Raw genomic sequence first — 21,866 nt, 5'->3', positions numbered from 1 at the left:
AACATTCCGGGGATGCTATGTGGCTGCATGAGGAGGGGACCTTCTGCAAGGAGTTGAGCATTTGGGCCTGAAACTGCCAGGTGTTTCACAGTGAAGCTCGTGGCAAGATGAGAGCTGCAGCTGACAGTCTTACCAAAGGTGCCATCAACTAAACAGCACTTCACTACACTTCACTTCATCAGCCAGTAGGCTGTAATGACTGAGTAACTCAGCGTCCACAATGGGGGTCGGTAATGTCCAGGACTGTGAAGGTCTACTGGCGTTTGCACTGGAAGCCTAGATCGAGCGAGTGATTATGCACACCATACGTATGATGGCCGAATTGTTAGCATTGATGAGGGGGAGGGAAGGGGAGGGATTTAGGAGAAGTTTGTGGGAGAATATGCATAAGTTGGAGCAGGTGTCAATGAGGTAGTGACAGGGGGACTAGCGTCATTCAAATCCCGTATGAACAGGCACTGTGAAATGGCACAGCAACCAGGGCGCGCCTACTGACGGTGGCTGTCGGGTTTGGGGATTAGGAGTATGGAGGTCTGCACTTAAGTCGCGTTCTCATCAAACCTCTGGTGGTATCAGCAAGCTGTGCCTAGTTCACAGGTTGTGATTGTCAGGGTGGTGGCTAGAGCTATGCCGGCGGAGGTAGCTGTTTTCACCTGGGGCACGTGTGAGAGTGCTCAGCACATGTTGACAGGCACATGATGTGTAGGTAGGTGACAGTGACAGTAGGTTCTGCCATCTTGGAGGTCAGACACGTCATAATCTAGCACAGGTCTGGAGCCTTCATGCTGGGCAGATGGTCATTAGTGGCAGTTGACATGACTGATATCACGCACATGGTGTTTGGGGTGGGGCGGGTGGAGTGAGTGAATAGCTGACCAGTGCCATGAGGCTGTAGCCATTATTCCCCACGGTAGTTGCAACAAGACAAGGAGTTCAGGATTTCAAACAGTTTATTGTCCAACACTGTTGCATCGCCTAACAATAAATGGGCATACGAGGCCATGGCAGCCTGTATGGGGGCGGGTGGGTGCATGAGCAAGCAGTTTAGGAGCAGGTCTTCAGGGAGGATGAGGTTCAGCGAGTGTTCGAATGTGATCCAGCAACAGGGATGGGCACATGTCGTTGCACTGCTGAGATGATAACAAATTACGTGCCCGTTGCAGCTCCAAGGGCATGAAGGTTCTGCTACTAGGTAGTTCACACAGTAAAGGTGTGGGCCAGCAGTTGCAGAAAGTGTTGGGGGAGTGAGTACCAAGTCACCAGTATTGTGAAGCCTATTGTAGGGTTGGCTAAGGCGACTGACAGCATAGGGGAGTTATCTAGGAATTTTACAAAGGAGGATCTGGTAGCGATAGTGGGTGGAGCAGGGAACAGTCTTGATAGGGATGGGAAATATGATGTAGGTAGTGACCTGGTAAAGATAGCTATTCAAATTGGTGGCACTAATGTGCATTTCGTGCAACTGTTTCAGTGTCATAATCAGCCTCATCTTAATGCAGCTATCAGGGGTGTTAACATGGGGCTGGAGAGGGCACTTATGGCAGAGGGTCACATTTCAGTGGCACCAGTTGGGTCTATCAGTATATCAGGTTTCATTAGGCATGGCCTGCACCTCAATAGGTATGGGAAGGGGAGATTGGCAAAGCTTATAGGTGACAGTGTATTGGGTGGTGGTGGGATCACTCACGGAAAAATTCCTTTAGTAGTTGGTGTTAAGAGGTGCACCTTTTTTTTAGGATTAAGTCAGCTGATAGGTATACCTACTAAAAGGAAGTCCCTCTAACCGAGGGCTAACCTTCAGAGGATGTCATGTTTCCAAGAACAGAAGGAATTAGCATATTTCATAAAAATATAAGAGGTATTAGAGATAAAGTTAGTGAGCTGATTATAGATGTTGACTTTGAAATTATTGGTATGTTGGAGTACCACTTAATTTAACAATTCAGAGGCTTCTTTTACCATGATACAGATTAGATGGCTGTTTTTCGAGGAGTTCCTCCTTGCAGGGTGGGGGAGTGGCTGTGTCCATAAAAAACAATATTCCACTTGAGTCCATAGACCTATCACAAAACTGCACTGAACAGGTATTTGAATGTTGTGCAGGGGCAGTTGAATTTAGTGAAACTAAACTTCTAATTGTTGTTCCTTATAGGTCCCCTAAATCTGACTTCAGAGCATTGCTGCTCAAGCTAGAGAGGGCTCTTGATTTAGGAAGTACCAGAAATTAGTTGTATGTGATGACTTCAATATAAATTTTGTGTATGATGGTGGAAGAAAAAGGATGTTGCTAGATCCCCTAAATTCATATGCTCTCATGCTGACTCTTGTTTTTTTTTCCAACTAGGGTGCAGGGGAGTAGTAGCATAGGCACAGACAATATTTTTATTCATTCTTCATTACCAGATGGGTATTCTGTTAGTAAAAGGGTGAATGGCCTTTCAGACTGTGATGCACAAATTTTAACACTAAATGGCTTTTGCACTGAATCAAATGTCACATATAATTACAAACAATGTAGGAAAGCTAAGCTAATCCAACAGCAATATTGAGTTTTTTAAACGTCGTTAAGGAACAAGATTGGCAGGATGTTTATAGTGCCGACAACATAGATGACAAATATAATGCTTTCCTTTACACATTTCTCATGCACTTTGAGAGTTGGTTTCTATTAGAATGTTCTAAACAGGGCACTATCAGTAACAGGCAGCCTGGGTGGCTGACTAGTGGGATAAGGATATCATGTAAAACAAAGTGGGAAATATATAGAAATGTTAGAAGTAGCCACAATAAAGCTACAGTAGCCCATTACAAAGAGTACTGTAGGGTGCTTAAAAATGTTATTAGGAAGGCAAAGAGTATGTGGTCTGCAAATAGAATAGCTAATTCACAGGATAAAATTAAAACCATATAGTCAGTTGTCAAGGAAGTGTTTGGTCAGCAGCACAAGGTCGACGATATGAAGTCAGTTCACAGTAAAAATATTTCTGTTAATGTTAAATCAGATATATGCACAATATTTAACAATCTTTTCCTGAGCATTGCTGGTGAATTAAATAACATTTAGTTTCTGCAGGGACTCATACAATTGTCTTGGTAAATGCCTTTCCGAGACTGATGTCTGAAATACTTCTCTGTGATACAGACAAGGGGGAGATTGAGTCAATAATTAAATCACTGAAGATCAGGACTTTCATGGTTATGATGGAGTGCCTAGCAGACTACTGAAGTACTGTGCTGCACATGTCAGCTCTGTATTTAGCCATATTTGAAATTTTTCCTGTAGGAATGGTCAGTTTCCTGAAAGATTAAAAGTACTCAGTAGTAAAGCCACTTTATAAAAAGTGAGAAAGAGATAATGTAGACAATTTTTTACCTATTTCTATGCCATCAGTGTTTGCTAAAGTTTTGAAAAGGCTGTGTATGTAAGGATAATTAATCATTTTATATCACACGATGATCTATCAAACGTACAGTTCGGCTTTAGAAGTTGCTTAACAACTGAAAATGCTATATTTCCTTTTCTCTGTGAGGTACTGGATAGGTAAAACAAAAGGTTTCAAATGCTAGGCATATTTTTTTGATGTAACTAAGGCGTTTGATTGTGCTGATCACAAAATATTGCTCCAGAAGTTGGACCATTATGGGATACGGGGAGTGGTTCACAATTGGTTCATCTCTTACTTTAGCAACAAACAGCAAAAGGACATTATTCACAATGTTGAGAATGGCTGTGATGTGGTGTCTGAGAGGGGTACAGTCAAGTGGGGAGTGCCACAGGGATCAGTGTTGGGGCCACTCCTGTTCCTTATCCTGCACTAAGGCTGCAGTGATTGGGCTGAAGTGGCCGAAACAACCATCCTGCTTTTCATTGCATCTCTCTTATTAGAGCAACTTGTGAAAACTGCCTTGATGAAGCGAACCATAAGCGTGGGTCTCATGGGTTGAAGGAGGCAAGAGAGCAGCAGCGCGATTGGGGGGGGGGGAGGATCTGCAGAGTCGGTTTGTGCTGGGAGCCGTACCCCATTGGTCATCTGAGTCAAGCGGTTCTGTAATGCAGACAGTTGCATGCAGAGTTGCAACATCTCCAAAGTGCTTGTAGGTGCTGGAGCAAGAGGGGTAATGTGAGGCTGCTGGCTAGAGAGACCACTGGGTGCGACCACTGTAGGTGTGGAAACATGTGAGAACAACATTTTGACCTAATGGTGCAGGCAGCGTATTGCGGTATGCAGGGTGGTGCTGGCGAGCAATACTGTGGAGAAGATGGAAGGCAGGAAACGAATGGTGTGGATCATGCAGAAAGGAGTGTTCAGTAAGCCACGATGCATGTGGTTGGTTGGTTCGTTGGTTTGGGGAGTGAAGGGACCAAACTACAGGGTTATCAATCCCTTTTTCCTGATGCAAACAGGTCTTGAGTTAAAATCATTTGCAAAATGAGTCAGGGAAAGTAAAAAAGCATAAAACTAAGTGGAAATCACACTGAAAGAGAAAACAAAAGAAGCTAACCAAACATGGAAAATGTACACTAAAAGGAAAAAGTGGTAGAAGGTATTAAAATAATACAGGTGGCGGCCTGGGCTGGCTGATCACAAAAATAAAAAAGGATGAGCTGGCCACTCAGCAACACACTGAAATCTCCAGCCGAAAAACACAAGGCTTGAGTAACACAAATTGGAAAAGACGGACATTAAGGCAAATAAACAGCAAAGAAAGAGCAAGGAGGAGTTAAAGAGAGGGAGGTGAAGACCTGGGAGATAAGGCCAGATGCCCATCCTTAAATTTAGTGATAAAAACCTCCCTCTCGAAGAAAACGTAAAACTAGATCAGCTGTTGAGGCACTGCCGCCTAACAGCACAGGCAGTGTGGTGAGAAAGTTAAAAGTCTACCTCAGGGTGGCTAAAATTGTGCAGTCCAACAAAATGTGTACGTATTTTATTCAGCATACTGTGAGTGTGCCATTCAGTAACTCATATCCCAAAACCTTTACGGCACAAGACCGACTGGAGATCAGTCTCCAGTGTGCCGATCTCTAGGGTCGCGTTACCAATAGCGTCTTTGGCCATTGATTCAACAAGTTTATTACCCAGGATCCTGACATGTCCTGGAGTCCTAAGGAATGACATTCAACATCCACTGTCTTCGAGAGCATAAAGAGACCCCCGGATAGTCAGCACCAAAGGATGGCGAGGGAAGCAATGGTCAAGAACTTGTAGCCTGCTTAAAGATCCACTGCAGATGACAAAGGACTCAGTTGTGCAGGAGAGGATATGCTCAAGAGCACGACAGATGGCTATATGCTCTGCAGTGAAAATGCTGCACCCATCTGGCAAGGAGCACTGTTCAGCATGCCCAGCGAAGCCAGTGTGACCATCAAGCCATTGGTGTAGACTATTTCTGAGCCCTGGAACTTGCTGAGAACAGAAAAATTGCCAGTGGAGAGCCTCAGGAAAAAATGAGTCTTTTGGGGCACGCGATATGTCCAGATGAAGCTGTGGCCGAGGCATGAACCATGAAGGTGAACTTGAGTGGACCCAGAGGAAATAGGGGAAGACTCAAGTTCAGTGAGAAGGGACTGGGCACAGACTGCAATTGGTGTCCCTGACCAGGGCCGCTGTTGCAGGGGATGGACTGTCGTGTTAGAGAAAAGGACACAGTAATTTGGATGTTGAGGCGAACTACGAATGTGAGTGGTATAATTCGCAAGCAACTGTTGTCGCATGATCTGCAATAGAGGAATGTCAGCTTCCTCGAGGACACTGTTCACTGGGTCTATTCAGAAAGCTCCTGTTGCAAGTCTAACTCCACAATGGTGTATAGGATGATCCAACAGCCACTCGGCTGAGGACAATGCTGAACCATACACCAGACTCCCATAACGAAGATGGGATTGCACAAGGGCTTTGTACAGATACAGCATTGTAGGGCGATCTGCACTCCAGTCGGTGAGGCCCTGGCATTGAAGAATATTAAGATGCTGCCAGCATTTTTCCTTTAGCTGACAAAGATGGGGCAGCCAAGTTAAATGGGCATCGAAGACCAGGCCTAAGAAGCGGCAAGTCTCCACTACATTAAGCAGTCGGTTGTCGACGTAAAGTTCCGCGTGTGCATGGACTGTACAATGATAATAAAGGTGCATAACTCAGATCTTGGTGACTGAAAACAAAGCCATGAGTGAGGGCCCATGACTGCGCCTTTTGTATGGCTTCCTGCAGTTGTCTTTGAGCCACACCAAAAGAAGAGGCCAGAAGAAAATAAATACAAAAATCATCAGTGTATAAGAAGAGGGATACATAGGACTCCACTGCTGTTACAAGACCATTAATGGCAATTAAAAAGAGTGGGACACTCAGACAGTGCCCTTTGGGACCCCACTTTCTTGGATCTGGTGTGAACTGTGTGAAGCAAAAACGTGGATTCTTTAAAGTGCAGAGCAACAAAAAGTTCTGCGTAAAATTTGGGAGCAGGCCATGGAGACTGCACTCATCCGGAGTAGCTAGGACCTTTTGTTACCAAGTGGTATCATAGGCTTCCGTCAGGTCAAAATGGACTGCAATAAGGTGTTGACGGCGAGAGAAGGTCTTTCGGATGGCAGACTCCAGCTATACTAAGTTGTCAGTGGTCGAGTGACCTTGGCAAAAACCACCCTTAGATGGAGCCAGAAGGCCCCGAGACACAAGGAGACAACATAACTGCCGGCTCACTATACATTCAAGCAGCTTGCACAGAATGTTGGTGAGGATGTTAGACGCTAACTATCCACATTTAGCATGTCCTTACCAGGTTTTAGCACTGGAACACCAATACTTTCTTGCCAATTGATGGGAATTTGCCTTCGGTCCACATGTAGTCGAAAATAAGGAGGTGGCACTGATAATCCACTGACAGATGAATTCGAAAGTAAAGTTCTATGTACTGACTTGGCAGAAAATCCTAAGAAATTTTGGTCTTATGTCAAAGGGGTAGGTGGATCAAAACAAAATGTCCAGACACTCTGTGACCAAAATGGTACTGAAAAAGAGGATGACAGACTAAAGTCCGAAATACTAAATGTCTTTTTCCAAAGCTGTTTCACAAAAGAAGACTGCACTGTAGTTCCTTCTCCAGATTGTCGGACGGATGACAAAATGGTAGATATCCAAATAGACGACAGAGGGATAGTGAAACAATTAAAATCACTCAAAAGAGGGAAGGCTGCTGGACCTGACGGGATACCAGTTCGATTTTACCCAGAGTACGTGAAGGAACTTGCTCCCCTTCTTGCAGCAGTGTACCGTAGGTCTCTAGAAGAGCGTAGCATTCCAAAGGATTGGAAAAGGGCACAGGTTATCCCCATTTTCAAGAAGAGACGCCGAACAGATGTGCAGAACTATAGACCTATATTTCTAATGTCGATCAGTTGTAGAATTTTGGAACATTTATTATGTTTGAGTATAATGACTTTTCTGGAGACTAGAAATCTACTCTGTAGGAATCAGCATGGGTTTCGAAAAAGACAATCGTGTGAAACCCAGCTTGCGCTATTCGTCTATGAGACTCAGAGGGCCATAGACACGGGTTCCCAGGTTGATGCCATGTTTCTTGACTTCCGCAAGGCATTCGATACAGTTCCCCACAGTCATTTAATGAACAAAGTAAGAGCATATGGACTATCAGACCAATTGTGTGATTGGATTGAAGAATTCCTGGGTAACAGAACGCAGCACGTCATTCTCAATGGAGAGAAGTCTTCCGAAGTAAGAGTGATTTCAGGTGAGCCACAGGGGAATGTTGCAGGACCGTTGTTATTCACAATATACATACATGACCTTCTGGATAACATCGGAAGTTCACTGAGGCTTTTTGCGGATGATGCTGTGGTATATTGAGAGGTTATAACAATGGAAAATTGTACTGAAATGCAGGAGGATCTGCAGCGAATTGATGCATGGCGCAGGGAATGGCAATTGAATCTCAATGTAGACAAGTGTAATGCGCTGCGAATACATAGAAAGAAAGATCCCACATCATTTAGCTACAATATAGCAGGTCAGTAACTGGAAGCAGTTAATTCCATAAATTATCTGGTGGTACGCATTAGGAGTGATTTAAAATGGAATGATCATATAAAGCAGGTGCCAGACAGATTCATTGGAAGAATCCTAAGGAAATGAAATCCGAAAACAAAGGAAGTAAGTTATAGTACACTTGTTCGCCCACTGCTTGAATAGTGCTCAACAGTGTGGGCTCTGTACCAGATAGGGTTGGTAGAAGAGATAGAGAAGATCCAACGGAGAGCAGCGCACTTCGTTACAGGATCATTTAGTAATCGTGAAAGCGTTACGGAAATGATAGACTCCAGTGGAAGGTTCTGCAGGAGAGATGCTCAGTAGCTCGGTACTGGCTTTTGTTGAAGTTTCGAGAACATACCTTCACCGAGGAGTCAAGCAGTATATTGCTCCCTCCTACTTATATCTCACGAAGAGACCATGAGGATAAAATCAGAGAGGTTACAGCGCACACAGAAGCATACCGACAATCCTCCTTTCCACGAACAATACAAGACTGGAATAGAAGGGAGAACCGATAGAGGTACTCAAGGTACCCTCCGCCACACACCGTCAGGTGGCTTGCGGAGTATGGATGTAGATGTAGATTAATCATTTGGTAATGGATGCGATCTGGGACCAGAGTTGTGTCTCAGGACAATCGGTGAGGGCACTGAGAAATTCTCATTCACTGAAGGGAACATTATACAGCTCAGGGTGGCATGGAGAAAAGATAGCTGCTGTCATTCCATCCAGTATTTTAAGAGAGAAAATGCGGAGTAGTAATTCTCAGATGCAGACGTGCGAGCACAATTCTCGACAAGATGCTATGCAATTACATCTGGGTTGGCATATACAGCTCCATTTGTGCAAATTCGAAGTATACCTGCAGGGGTTTGATACCTGTAAATGCATCTGAGCTTGGCGCAAACTTGGGAAAGAGAGGCTCGTGTTCCTATGGTGGAGGCGTATTGTTCCCAACAATCCTCCTTCCATCATTTGATGAGTTGACAGACCTGTGCATAAAGTGATTTGAACGCAATGAGGTGCTCCAGGGGCAGGTGCTACTTACGACGTTGGAGGGCCTGAATACGGTCTCCAATGGCCGCAGCAATTTCCAGTGACCACCAAAGCACTGTCTTCCGCCGGGGGCAACCTAAGGAACAAGGGATTGCTGATCCCGCTGCGGCAACAATGGTAATAGTGATGGTCTGGTTCACCTCATTGATGTTGCCATGCAACAGAAATTCAACAGTGGTAGCGAAGATGAAAGTGTCCCAGTCAGTCCCGGTAAGACCCCTTTTGGGCAAGTGTCCAGGTGAATGATGCTGGGGGAGAAGAGTGGAAAGTGGTCACTATTTCTAGATTCTCGATATCTCTACCACGGCTAGTAATCTTGGTTCCACCCCACGAAACATTAAGGGCATTAAAATCGGCCAGAAAGAGTTGGGAAATTAGTGTAGCCAATACATGGTGTGGTACTTCACCATCTGGAGGAAGGTAGATGTTGCAGATGGTAATTTCCTGCGTTGTCCTCACCCTCACAGCCACAGCTTCTAAATGTGTTTGAAGGGGACACAGGTGCACTATATGCAGAGGTAAGGATATAGATACAGACTCCACCTGACACTCTGTTACAGTCAGTACGATTTTTGTAATACCCATGATAGCCACGAAGGCCAGGAGTCCATACTGCTGGAAGTCAAGTTTCCAGAAGAGCAACACAAAAGGAAGGTATAAAAATTAAAAGTTGTCATAACTCAGCCAGGTTGGGGGACAAACTGCAGGACGACTCTTTCCGAAGTCTGGGAAGACATGAAATGACCAAGGAGGCAGTTGACACCTCAGGATCACCTGCTGCCACTGGTTGAGCATTTGTATCTATTTCCACTGTGGCTGAGGCGTCAGTTGGGGACGCTAAAATCACCACCTCGTTCTCAGACGCAGAACTGGTGAGGAGTAGTGGGTTGTGGCCACCGGAGTTTCCTGTTTCTTAGCAGACTTTTTCTTCATCTGCTTGCCCTCTTGCTTCTCTTCAGGGGCTTGCTGGGAGGACCTCTCCCAAGTAGCTTCAGTCACTGAGGAAGACTGCGAAGCTCTTCGACAAGCAACTTGTAGCTCTTTCAGCCACTGGCTAGTGTCCACTTTTGCACAGGGAGAGGCCTTGGAAGGTAGGTTTCCAACAAAGCTCTTCCACATGGGGGAAGCTGAGGAGGCTGTTGCGTCTCCGGCTGGGATGATGGGACCGATGTCCCCATTGTTTTGAGAGTTTTTACTCCAAAAGTAGGTGCTCTTGGGAGCAACAGAAGGTGCTCCAACCATCAAGAGGGCAGATATATTCAGGCGGCCCTGAGGGCCCACTCTGTGAGGCACAGACGTAGAGACTACCATCACATCTGTAGCATATGAGGATGTCAAGCAAATGGGGTGCAGCTGTTCATACTTCTGTTTATCCTCTAGATAAGTCAGCCACTCCAGGGTCTTCTACTCTGTAACTTTCTGCTCCTTTTGAAGTACCATGCAGTCCGGCAAGCAGGGGAGTAGCACTCCCCACAGCTGACACAGGTGGAAGGAGGTGCACATGGAGTATTCGGATCCAGCTGGAATTGCATTGACAAAACATGCCAGAATTTCCAGCATTTAAAGCAGAGTGCATAGGGGGAGGGACATATGATTTTGTCGTATCTGTACACCACCACCTTGACCTTTTCAGGTAAAGTATCACCCTTATAGGCCGAGATGAAGGCACCAGTGGCAATGTTATTGTCTTTTGGTCCCCTACAGCTTTGTCGGATGAAGCGAAAAGCCTGCCGTTCTAAATTGGTACATAGCTCATCATTGGACTGCAAGAGAAGGTTGCAATGGAAAGAAATCCCCTGGACCATGTTGAGGTTCTAATGGGGGGTGACGGAAATTGGAATATCACCCAGATTGTCACAGATGGGCAATGTCTGGGACTGGGCTGGGGATGCTGTCTGAATCAAAACTGACCGATTTCTCATCTTGGACAGTACAGCCACTTCCCCAAACTTGTCCTCCAAGCTTTCAACAAAAAATAGAGGTGCTGTAACCAGAAAGGAGTAGCATCTGTTCTGCTGCATACTAAATACCTTGGTGTATAAGGCTCTTCTCTTTTTGCAAAGTCCTATGTTCCTCCCATGGTGTAGCTAGCGAGTTATTCTCCCTGATGCCACCCACTCCAATCAGGGGCTCTCCTCACAGGTGCCATCCAGCCATGAGGAAGTGGGGGGGTGGGGGGGGGGGGGGGGGGAACACATGCATGTAGTGGTGTAGAAGGCAGGAGGGAGAGCGAGTGGGATGCATCCTGCAACCTAGTGAGAACTGATTTCATGACCACATGGCTTGTGCTACTTAGAGAGGGCAGGTTTCGGCAATAGGACTCGACCCTTTGGCTTAGAGGGGGTCACTAGTTAAGGGACGACTTAAGCTCCCTTCTATACTCCTAAGGGGTATACATATCTAAGCGGTGTGCTAATTAAGGACAATGACAATAAACAACAGGGTGCACAGGAAGAGCCATGCGTGCTTGTTCTCAAACACTATTCCTAAAAGCTAACAACTACACTAAAATTCAACAGGTTAATACCTCTTAATCAAGGAGGGGCCTCACTCGGGTTGGAGTCTCTTGACTAGGCGCACCATGAGTGTCTAGCCTTCGTTCGGTGTCATCTGGCTGCATGGGGAAACCTGCTCCAGAGGCGTGCTTGGTGCAAAGGGGGTGTCAAAACGGTCAGCATGTGCACTGCACTTCAGTGCATAATTACACTACACCTCACACAATATTCCAAGAGCACATACTAGGAGGACAAACAAGGAGTCCGGCATCAGGCTTTGTATGCCTATATTCAATAGAAGCAACTCGATGGGGCGCAGCTCGAGAAGGCAGCACAGAAAAACGCAGTAGAGCAGTAAGATCCTGCGACAGAACACTGACACTGAATGTGGGGAAAGAATTCTGCTGTTTGTGCATACCCGGCACAATATGGCGGGCAATGACGCAAGCCACGTGGTGTCATGTAGAGAGAGCAGCTGGGAGGTGGTGCCTCATCAGAGTGGAACAAGAGACAGCTCAAGTGACGATTTGGAGCGCATGATGTCCGGAAAGCGTGGTCGTCTAAACTCTCCCTCTGGCAGAAGTGAACAACGAGCGTGTTGGGGGGCTGGTTTCTGGTCTTCACAGCCCTCTATCTACCGCTACAGGTGGGGGCGATGGAAGGAGTCGCCACAACCACCTAGGTTGCTTGTCCCAATGCCTTGTTACTTTTTGCGTCAGAGGAACATTACAGACTGCATTTACACGCCAACCACATCCCCCCACCGAGGACACTTTAACAGCTCAGAGAATACACAAATGCATCTGTGATGACCATGACAGGAAGTTGTTACATACAATATTTAAATAACTTTATTACCAGTTCACTTTGTACTGCGAGACAGAAGGACAGTCGCAGAACATTTGTAGAGTGCAAAATGCAAACTTGGTGAGTACGGTTCTATTTACACATCAGTCTCATCTGTACATGTAATACGTTGGAAAATATACAGCTTTGAAAATGACTGTGTCATTTATAGTAGCCTTGCATAATATTACTGACTTGCAGTTAATATGTTTTACATTCTCTTACACACAGGGCTATGTAAAACAAACAAATAAATTTGAACAGTCGCTAATGAACTTATATGCTGAAGGAGCTGGGATTTAGAAATGTCTCTCCCCTTCATAACCTGAGCATAGTCTATATAATGTATAGGATAGAACATTCTTTTTTAATGGCTTTACAGTTTTACCTATATGTAATAAGATGGGAAAAGTTAGTGGCAGATGTCAAATTACTTTACAAAAATGGATTTTCTAGCTAGCTCTTCAGACAGAGTACTGAGATGATCATAGTACAGGTTTGTGTTCATGGCTTTTTTTGAAAGAGGGTCTTTCTCAGCGCAGATGTGGTTTCCATCAGTAGGGACAAATATTAATCATTTGGAGTTGACAGGGTCTTGCAAATGAGTCAAATCACGATCTATATGTAGAACATAGGAACCAGAGGACCATATGTATACTGAGAGGTGGAATCAAAAAATTTTTAACAGATTCAGATATGAAGCTTAGTGAGTCCAAGATTATCGCAATTTACCATGGAATAACTGGTTCAACTAACAAAAATGCAGTAATAAGAGAATCAACTGAATTGTTTCCTTTCTCAAATTTATTTTAGTGGTCTTCTGTGAATGGCTTAAATGTAAGTTATATGCAACTTTGCCCAGTCAAAAAATGTTATTTCATGAATAGTACTTCTAATTGTACAGTTGTCATCTTTGCTATTTCAAATAAATATTTATTGGTATTGCTCCACAAAAAGTAAATACAGTTATAAGACTGGCACTAGTAGAACTGGAAGATTTTTAATGTAAGAAGAGTTTTCAGCTCAGTGGCTATCTCATTATAGCAGAGGTTTATGTATTACTCATTAAAACATGAAACAACGAGATAATCCAAGGGCTTATGAAGATGCAACAAACAAGGTGAACTACCTAGTTACTGATTCTACATGAAACAATAACAGTGCCACACTATGCAAACTAGAATCTTTGTGAGTACTGTTGGGAAAGTGCACTGAAATGAATATCAATGAAGACAAAAATTTATTAGTTTTAATTTCCAACAACTGTACTAAACAAATGTACTTAACAAAAATCACTGTATTTAGCTTTAATTCATTTTGTTGGAAGAAATCATATGTATTTGCAACATGAAAGTATAAAAGTAGTGAGCGATCCTAGGGCAAAGTAAGTAAGTTAAGATAATTACTCTCCCATTTTGTTGTTCCATTTATAGGATGACTGTTGTTGTAGCACTTACAAATTGCTACTGGGGCAACTCTCTTGCATTTTCCTTTGTAAAGGAACACCTGAAAACTGACTTAAGCATTCCAGCTTTTGCTTTGCTACCCTCAATTTCAGTTCCTTTCTTATCCACAAGGGGCTGGACACTAACTTTCGTGCCACTAACAGCCTTTACATATGACCAGAATTTCTGTGGGCTCTGCAAAAGATCACTTGACAATATTCTACTACAGTAGTCACTGAGGGCATCACCCATTGCTCTTTTGACAGCAAAATGTGTTTCATTCAGCATCTCTCTATCTACATCACTGCGCTTCGTTTACACCTATTATGCAGTAATCTCTGTTTCTGTAGAAGTTGATTTACAGTGACTGTATACTATGGAGATTCCCTCTCATTATCAACTGTTCTACTGTGTACGTATCTATCCAGTGTGTGATCAACTATTCTTTTAAAATTGAGGTAGAGTTCGTCTCAATGCTCATGTCCTGTTTAAAGTTCAAGTTTCTCAATGAGTTATGACACTACTGATTCTTTACCTAGTTTACTGAACATATGGATCTTTCTACTTGTTTTCATTGTCTTTTTGTATTTTGGTAATCATTCGCCTCAATCGTGTCATGGTCACTGATAGCAGTTTCGATGTGGACATCCTCAAAGAGATCCTGTCTATCTGTTGCCATTATATCCAATATATTTTCATCATGAGTGGCGTTCCTAACTATCTGTTCGAGGAAGTTTTCATAGAAGGCATTTAGCAAAGTTTTACAGGACATCTTATCATGCCCACCACTAACAAAACTGTAATTTTCCCAATTAATTGTTAGATGAGTGAAGCCTCCACTGATGATTACTTTATGACTGGGGAACTTACGTACAAGTGAACTGAGTTTTCTGTAATGTTTCCGGTTGAATCAGAATATGAGTCTAGTGAGCGATGGAAGGATCGAAGTATCATTTTATGCCCACCCCTGATACTGAGTCTCAGACAAACAATCTCACATGCAGATTCAATTTTTACTTTGGTGGATCTGAGTTTCTTGTCTAGTGCAACAAATACACCACCTCCTTTTCTCATTTGCCTTTTCAACCAGCTTTCTGTACCTGGTATTATGTGAGCTTCACTGCTTTTCATGAGTGCTTCAAACTCTGGCACTTCAGCTGTTTACTATTAGGATTTTAATACCCTCACCTGTGGGAGGCGTTTCTTTCAATCTTTCACTGATAATTCTGGGTTTCCTAAATTACACTATTGTTATCTGGACTGGATGGAGGGTCACCTAATCAAACAAAGCCTTGTGTGCACCCCACACAGTCAGCTACCCGAGTAGTAGCCTCTGATGTGTAGTGCACACTTGACCTATTTAGGTGAACTCTATAGTTCTCAACCCTATGGCACACGTCCAGGAAGTCACAGCCTAGCTTGCCACAAAACCTTCGAAGTCTCTGGTTCAGTTCTTTCACTCAACTCAGAACCAAAGGCCACGATCTGTTGTGGGGACAATGTTGCAAATTGTGAGCTCCGTTGAAATCCCACATGCAAGGCTGGTCCTCTCAACCTCCTGTGCCAGGCGCTGGAATGACCTCTGAGCCCAGACGACAAGCACCGTTCGTTTCAACGTGCACCACAATCTGCAGTTGGCTGCACCCTGTTCCCTCAATGGCTGCCGAAATAGCTTCTTCAACACGTTGAATGAGGCCCCCAGGCATATACAATGAGTGTACCTGGTGTCCTTTCCTTTTCCTTGCTGCTATTTCCCTAAGGGGTACCATCGTACGCTATAGGTTTGAACTGCGGACAATGTTGTTTGGTTTGTGCACTCAACTGCGCAGTTATCAGCGGCAGTACAAAGTCCTAATTTCTTTTACACAGTTCATTTTTTTTGCACTGTCCAATCTAGCCACTGTCACGAATGATGCTGATGATGATGATGATGATGATGATAACACAAACGTCCATACCCAGCCGGGATCGAACCCGGGACCGAGTAACAACTTAGGTATCCTCTATCGGCCAATAACAAATATGAGCAAATTACGCTATATGTGTAGTGAATAATTAAACTTTTACTTATACTGTGTAAAAAGCAAAATACATGATGAAGCCACACAAAGGTATACAGCCTTGGGGTAAAATACAGAATTGTACAGCATTTATCACAAAAAGAATAGTATTAGTGGTGATTGAGGACAGGTGTGACAAGTATGTGGGCACAGGAGTTTACAGAATTAAGTCCAGTGATTGTGAAAAATTTAACGCATGACAGACTGGTAGGTCCTTCAAAAGACATTTTAGAGAGCATAGACACGATAGCAATAAAGGCTGTATAAAAAGGCATCTTTCACAAAACAACCACACATTAGGCAAAATTCAGGCTAATCTTAAAATTCAGCACAAAGCCACTAAGGTGCTGCTATAAAATGTGCTTGAGGAACTGGAGATTTTTCAGAGTAAAGCAAAATTTTCATCAAAAATGCTAAATGAACAAATAGATTTCACCAAGAACTGGTTTTTCAGTCTATTTAAGAGCACTTATAGTTCTGCTGCCATCCTAGGACCTCGGTAGATGGTGACACACTACAGTTCTCTGCTACACAGTATTTGTTTTGTGATAAATGCTCTACCATTCTGTATTTAAATTCAAGGCTGTGCACCTTTGTATGGCTCCCTCTTGTGTTTTGATTTTTACACAAGGTAACTAAAAGTTTAGTTATTCACTACACATTTAGCATCATTTGCTCATATTGGTCATAGGCCAATAGAGTATTTGTAAGTTGTTACTTTATGCTGCATAGCATACATTGAAAACTTTCCACAAAAGTGCTGCTATAGCTGTTCCACAACACTTTCGCATTGTTTTATTTACAGGTAAAACACATTCGTGTTATTTTTCAGTATGTCAAGACTAGTCTTGTTTACCCCTTCATGCCCCCCCCCCCCTCCCCTCTTCAAATGCTTCATGACATTTTATAATGCTTGTCATTCACAGATAACAATTTTATGGTCATAGAACCATAGAAGATCTTATGTACATTATTTTAAGTGAGTCAATGCTATACCTATTCCCTTCCCACCTCATACTAAACACCATAGTCTTATTTTATTAATTTTTATTAACTGTCATATGTACCGACTCAGCTTATGGTTAGTTACACCTATTTCTATCTCTAGACAAAAACTGTGACATGTAATGTAACTGAAAGGGAACAAATTATATAATGTAGCATAATTGCTAATGTACCATTAGCAATAATAATGCAGTGGCTTTTACATCATTGTATTTTTGATTGTGCTCTAGTTCAACTCATGTTTGGCAGTTAAGCAGTTTTAATTAGATAAGGCAAACTGGAATAGTTGCCATATACTTTTGATGGAACTGATGTATGGGGTTCCAAGATTGCACCTTCTCACATTGTTTTAATTTCCTGTATAGTCCTTATGCATTTGCTCCCACTGGTGGAAACAACAATACATGGGCGCCACAGGTTCTTCATGAGTGAGGGCTACATGCCGCAACAGGTATTTCTAGACTTTGTGAATTCTTATAAAATGTTGTTTATGATCTTTTACTGATACGAATAATTTATACGCTGCAAGTTTTCAAAAATTCTTTGACAGACAGTTGGCCTCATGTACGCTAGCATCACTCAGCGAGCTCTTCCACTGTATTATTTTCGACCATGTAAAAAGACGTGGTACACATTGTTTTTTAAGGAAATATCTTTTTGTAAAATTTTCTTAAGCGATTTCCATGAATTGTTTACTGATGAAATTGTTTTATAACCTGTAACAATGAAACTGTGGTTCTAAACAAACAAATGAACCATGTACTATGCATCCAGTGCTGCCAAGCAGTTTAGTCCACTTGGTTTCCAATTTGTCCCTTAGTAGCAGTTTACACTTGTCTCGTGACTGAGAATGTTGACGAGATACAAGACTGATACGCTAGAACACCACACGAAGTGCTATGGTGAAATATAATATATTTTCATATGTTTGGATACCAGTTTTGTGTTGTATTTTACAGCCTTCAAAAATGACGGAATACTGAAATGTATAATGAGATTCTGGAAATAGTAGAAAGAGTGGCCTAGATATATGAAAGTTTTTAAAATATTGGAGTGTATCTACAACTTTAAGATATTTGACATTCATTAATGTCAATAAAAAGAGAGAATAAAATAGAGTAATAGCCTCCTTTCCATAGTACCTTGGAAGAATAGTCCACTTGGATGTTTAATGGCTGCTTCAGAAATTGCCAACCAAACTACAGTGTCAGCACCTTGCTCTGCAGTACGCAAACGGTCTTTCATCTTGTTGTAAAAATCTGGCATTGAAGAACGAACAGCAGGTGTATCAGCCCATCCTGGATGCATTGTTGCAAAAAATACTTCTGGATTTTCATGGGCAAAGTACTCAGTCATCACAACCTTTACATAAATAAAGATTATTGTCAGAATCAAGAGCCTTTAACACATCTTCAGTGCACTGAAAACAATGACATGTAAACTAGGTACAACAATATTATAAGCATCTAAAAGATGTAGTTTACGTCTGAAATCACTAAAATTAATACAAATTTATTTTGCATTCTAGGGCCTTGTAATAAAGAGCATAATAGAAAATTGCAAGATGTGGAACTTAATTCATAAAAAATAAAACAAAGTGCATCATGAAACCCAAGTAAAGTCAGTGTGGCCAGTTACGACACAATATTATATGTACACAATCCTGTTTACTTAAACCTGGCCATACAGCTGTGAATGTTCAAGTGCTGCCTCCAAGGCGGAGAAGTACGCTGGCCCGCAACTGAAACCACCCAGTGAATTAACAATGAGAGTCAGTGTGTCCACCAGCCTGGACGTGGTTTTTAGGCAGTTCGCTGCATCCCACTATGTGCATACTGGGCTGGCACCCAAGTCCCATCTCAGTAACTCATTCACAAACATTAAGACAACTTTCATCCACTTTCACTACAATAACACTACATGCACACAGATGAGGAGCACATGTTCTGCCCCAAGGGAAGTGATGGGGTGGCAACAGGAGGGCACCCATCCACCCCTTAAATTAATCATACCAAATCTGTTTATAACCATTTCAATCTTCTGCTGATGCAGGGCAAAGGCACAAGAAAAAGACGAAGGAGACAAAGAAGAATGCTCATTAATATCATGAACAACTTCACCTGCCTGACGTAATTAACTGGAAATTATTTTTATAGTTTTCTGATAATTTTATCATTGAAAAAAGTTGGAGCTGTGGAGTACTGATTATTGTGTGCTATAAAAGGAGAATTGTGATTCCTGCAACCTTCTTATACATGTTTCTGCTGTCTCCTGTCGTCATCTGCCTTTGGCACCAGTCATGTTTTCACCCTTCTATATTCATACTATCATATTTACTGCTCACTACCCTATTTCACTCACTCTATATCTTCCATCTCCAACCCCCCACCCAGTGTACTATTTCCTTAACATCTCTCTCAGTGGACCCCTATCTTGGTCCCCGCCTCCTGGATAGGAGCCAGTCGCTCCCCTTGTATATACCTTCATGTTCCACAATTGTGAGTGTTTTTCCTTCGTGTTCTGCAATTGTGACAGTTTTTCCTAGCTCACAGCACTGCTGTTCCTCCCTCACATCCGTCCCATGCCTCTTTCATTTACCAACAACACACTCCAGCAGAGGTCACTGCTTATCCTAGTTTGGTTGTGGTAAAGGAGGAGAGGCGCTCTCTCTCTCTCTCTCTCTCTCTCTCTCTCTCTCTCTCTCTCAATGCGCGCTTTGTACAACACACCATTTCTGTGGTCAGTGGTTAACTATATTCATACCATTGTCTATGTTCCATAAAATATAAACCATTAACATTATATTAATGATTTTCAACACTTCCTCTATGAAAGAAAGTTTAAAGCCCTAGTTTCACTTTTTCATTTTATATACAGATACTTTCATCCTAGTCCTCAGGGACATATTTTTTCCCCAGGGGTTTAAACTAATTTGAACAACGAACACAGTCCTTAGAGCCTACTGCATCTCATCATGCGAGATGCATGCTACAACGAATAGATGTGGCCAGGTAGCCAGAACAACAACACAACTTCATTAAACAACAGAAAGTAGCTTCTGAGGTAATACACTAAAGATTGTCTTGATCTGATAAGGGTTGATATAAAAACCCAATGACAGTTTCTTGAAAATACAAGCCACACTGTTATGCTGACATAGCCACTGAGGTACGGACACTGTCTGTCCTAAATCGGATAGCATTGACATACCCCAGAAATGTCCACACACAGGTAAAGTACATGGTTGAAACACTCTAAGACTCAGTGATTTGGATGCTGTATGTGTAGGTTTTGACTAATGTGTACTATGCTCCAATGAATGGAATTGTGATTGTGGGACCACTTGCGTCGGCAGCTCTTGGCCAGTGAACTGCAGCTGTGAACTCCTGATGATTGACTAACGAGTGGCTGGACAGCTTCCTCTAAAGCTGTCTGGCAAATGAATAGCACGGAAATGTGATAATGTCATGTGGCTTGTGAAGGCAAGCTAGTGCTGGTGATAGTAGTATTGTATCTGCGTAATGAAGTGCCAACTGATACCGAAACAGCTGCTGCATGCATGATGTGGTGCAATTAAGTAACAGGCACCTTGAGAAGGTGGCAACCTATGGCACTCTGCTGTGCAGTAGGTGGCTGGATTGAAATGTGTCAACCGAAGTTACTACAGGTCCTACTGGTATTGATCTTATTAATATTAACTATATAGCAATCAACTTAAGTGTTTCTGTAGTTCTTCATGACAATTCTGACATCTTTTCAGGCCACAGAGTTCCCAATATTGAAGAGACTTTTTTTACACTCTATTGTGGCTCTTACAATGAATACTAACAAATGTAAAACTGTTTAAGATAGTCCCTCAACTCTCTTATCTATTCACTTTTTCCATGTCTAATATGGCCCAAAAATTTTTTGGTTACAGTTTTGTTTCAAACTATGTAACTTGAACTGTGGTACAACAATATTCTGTCACTGCAGTCTCATTTTCCCTAATATCACCTAAACTTTCACTTTCTGCACAAAATCATATAACAACCATCACAGTTATTCAAAAATTAATGCTATTTTTCAGAAGTGCTTGTGCAATAAAATCTCATTATATCATGGGAAATGAAAAAGAATTAACTGGCTAATTGCATTAATTGGATACTTATTACTCATTACTCAAAACATCTTTACAATTCTGTACAAATAAATAATATAGCAACACATCTGTGTGAAAACTATTTACTCATTGCAGATGAACAATATAAAATGGAAAAAGGTGACACAATCTTAATGGGCACAGGCAGCGGCAGTATTATCAATGCTCAAATGAATTAAAGTAAATAGCGGATACAATCTTATCGTATTATAAGTAAATTACAGTATGACAGTAATAGTTTATCTTCCTTTTTGTGTATTTATTTAGTGTGAAATTTTGATTTGAATGAATCTGATGAAGTCTTTTATAAGTCATTTATTAGGGCAAACAAACCATTTCAGAATTCTTGTAATGTAGTAAGACACATTACACATTCCAGTGATGTTTGATCACAGCATCTATAGATCTACAGATTAGTTTCTGCTCAGCAGTACAATTTCCCATTTTTGTAAGATTCTTAAAAACTGGTTACCAATGCCCAGCAAACATAGTAAAAGTGTAGCAGTACTGCTATACTCTAATTAAACATAAATCTTTTCGATGAACTTTTTATCTACACACCCATCTGACTTCCTTAGCGTCTAAATCAGAGGTTCTTACACCATTCCTTTACTTTCTTGCTCTAGCTCTGAACGAAAGAGAGAGAAAAATACCAAACAAACAAACAAGAGATAAAATGAATATAGTAGAGGGAAACATTCCACATGGGAAAAATATATCTAAAAACAAGAGATAAAGCTATATGTAAAAAAACTTATACTAGACTGACCATT

General features: G+C 42.2%; 1 protein-coding gene across 3 annotated transcripts in view; it reads right to left on the bottom strand.

The window, feature by feature from the left end:
• Positions 1-21,866, bottom strand: part of LOC124594827 (dehydrogenase/reductase SDR family member 12-like) — a 92,461-nt gene that overhangs the window by 21,140 nt on the left and 49,455 nt on the right. For all 3 annotated transcript variants that reach the window (XM_047133272.1, XM_047133273.1, XM_047133274.1), the window contains exon 8: positions 18,095-18,314. In XM_047133272.1, coding sequence (XP_046989228.1) covers positions 18,095-18,314 — 220 coding nt within the window. The remainder of the gene's footprint in view (positions 1-18,094; positions 18,315-21,866) is intronic.

This window comes from Schistocerca americana, chromosome 2 (assembly GCF_021461395.2).
Source record: "Schistocerca americana isolate TAMUIC-IGC-003095 chromosome 2, iqSchAmer2.1, whole genome shotgun sequence".
Classification (NCBI taxonomy): Eukaryota; Metazoa; Arthropoda; class Insecta; order Orthoptera; family Acrididae; genus Schistocerca; species Schistocerca americana.
The sequence above is the reverse complement of the archived record's forward strand: the minus strand, read 5'-3'. Positions and strand labels throughout refer to the sequence as shown.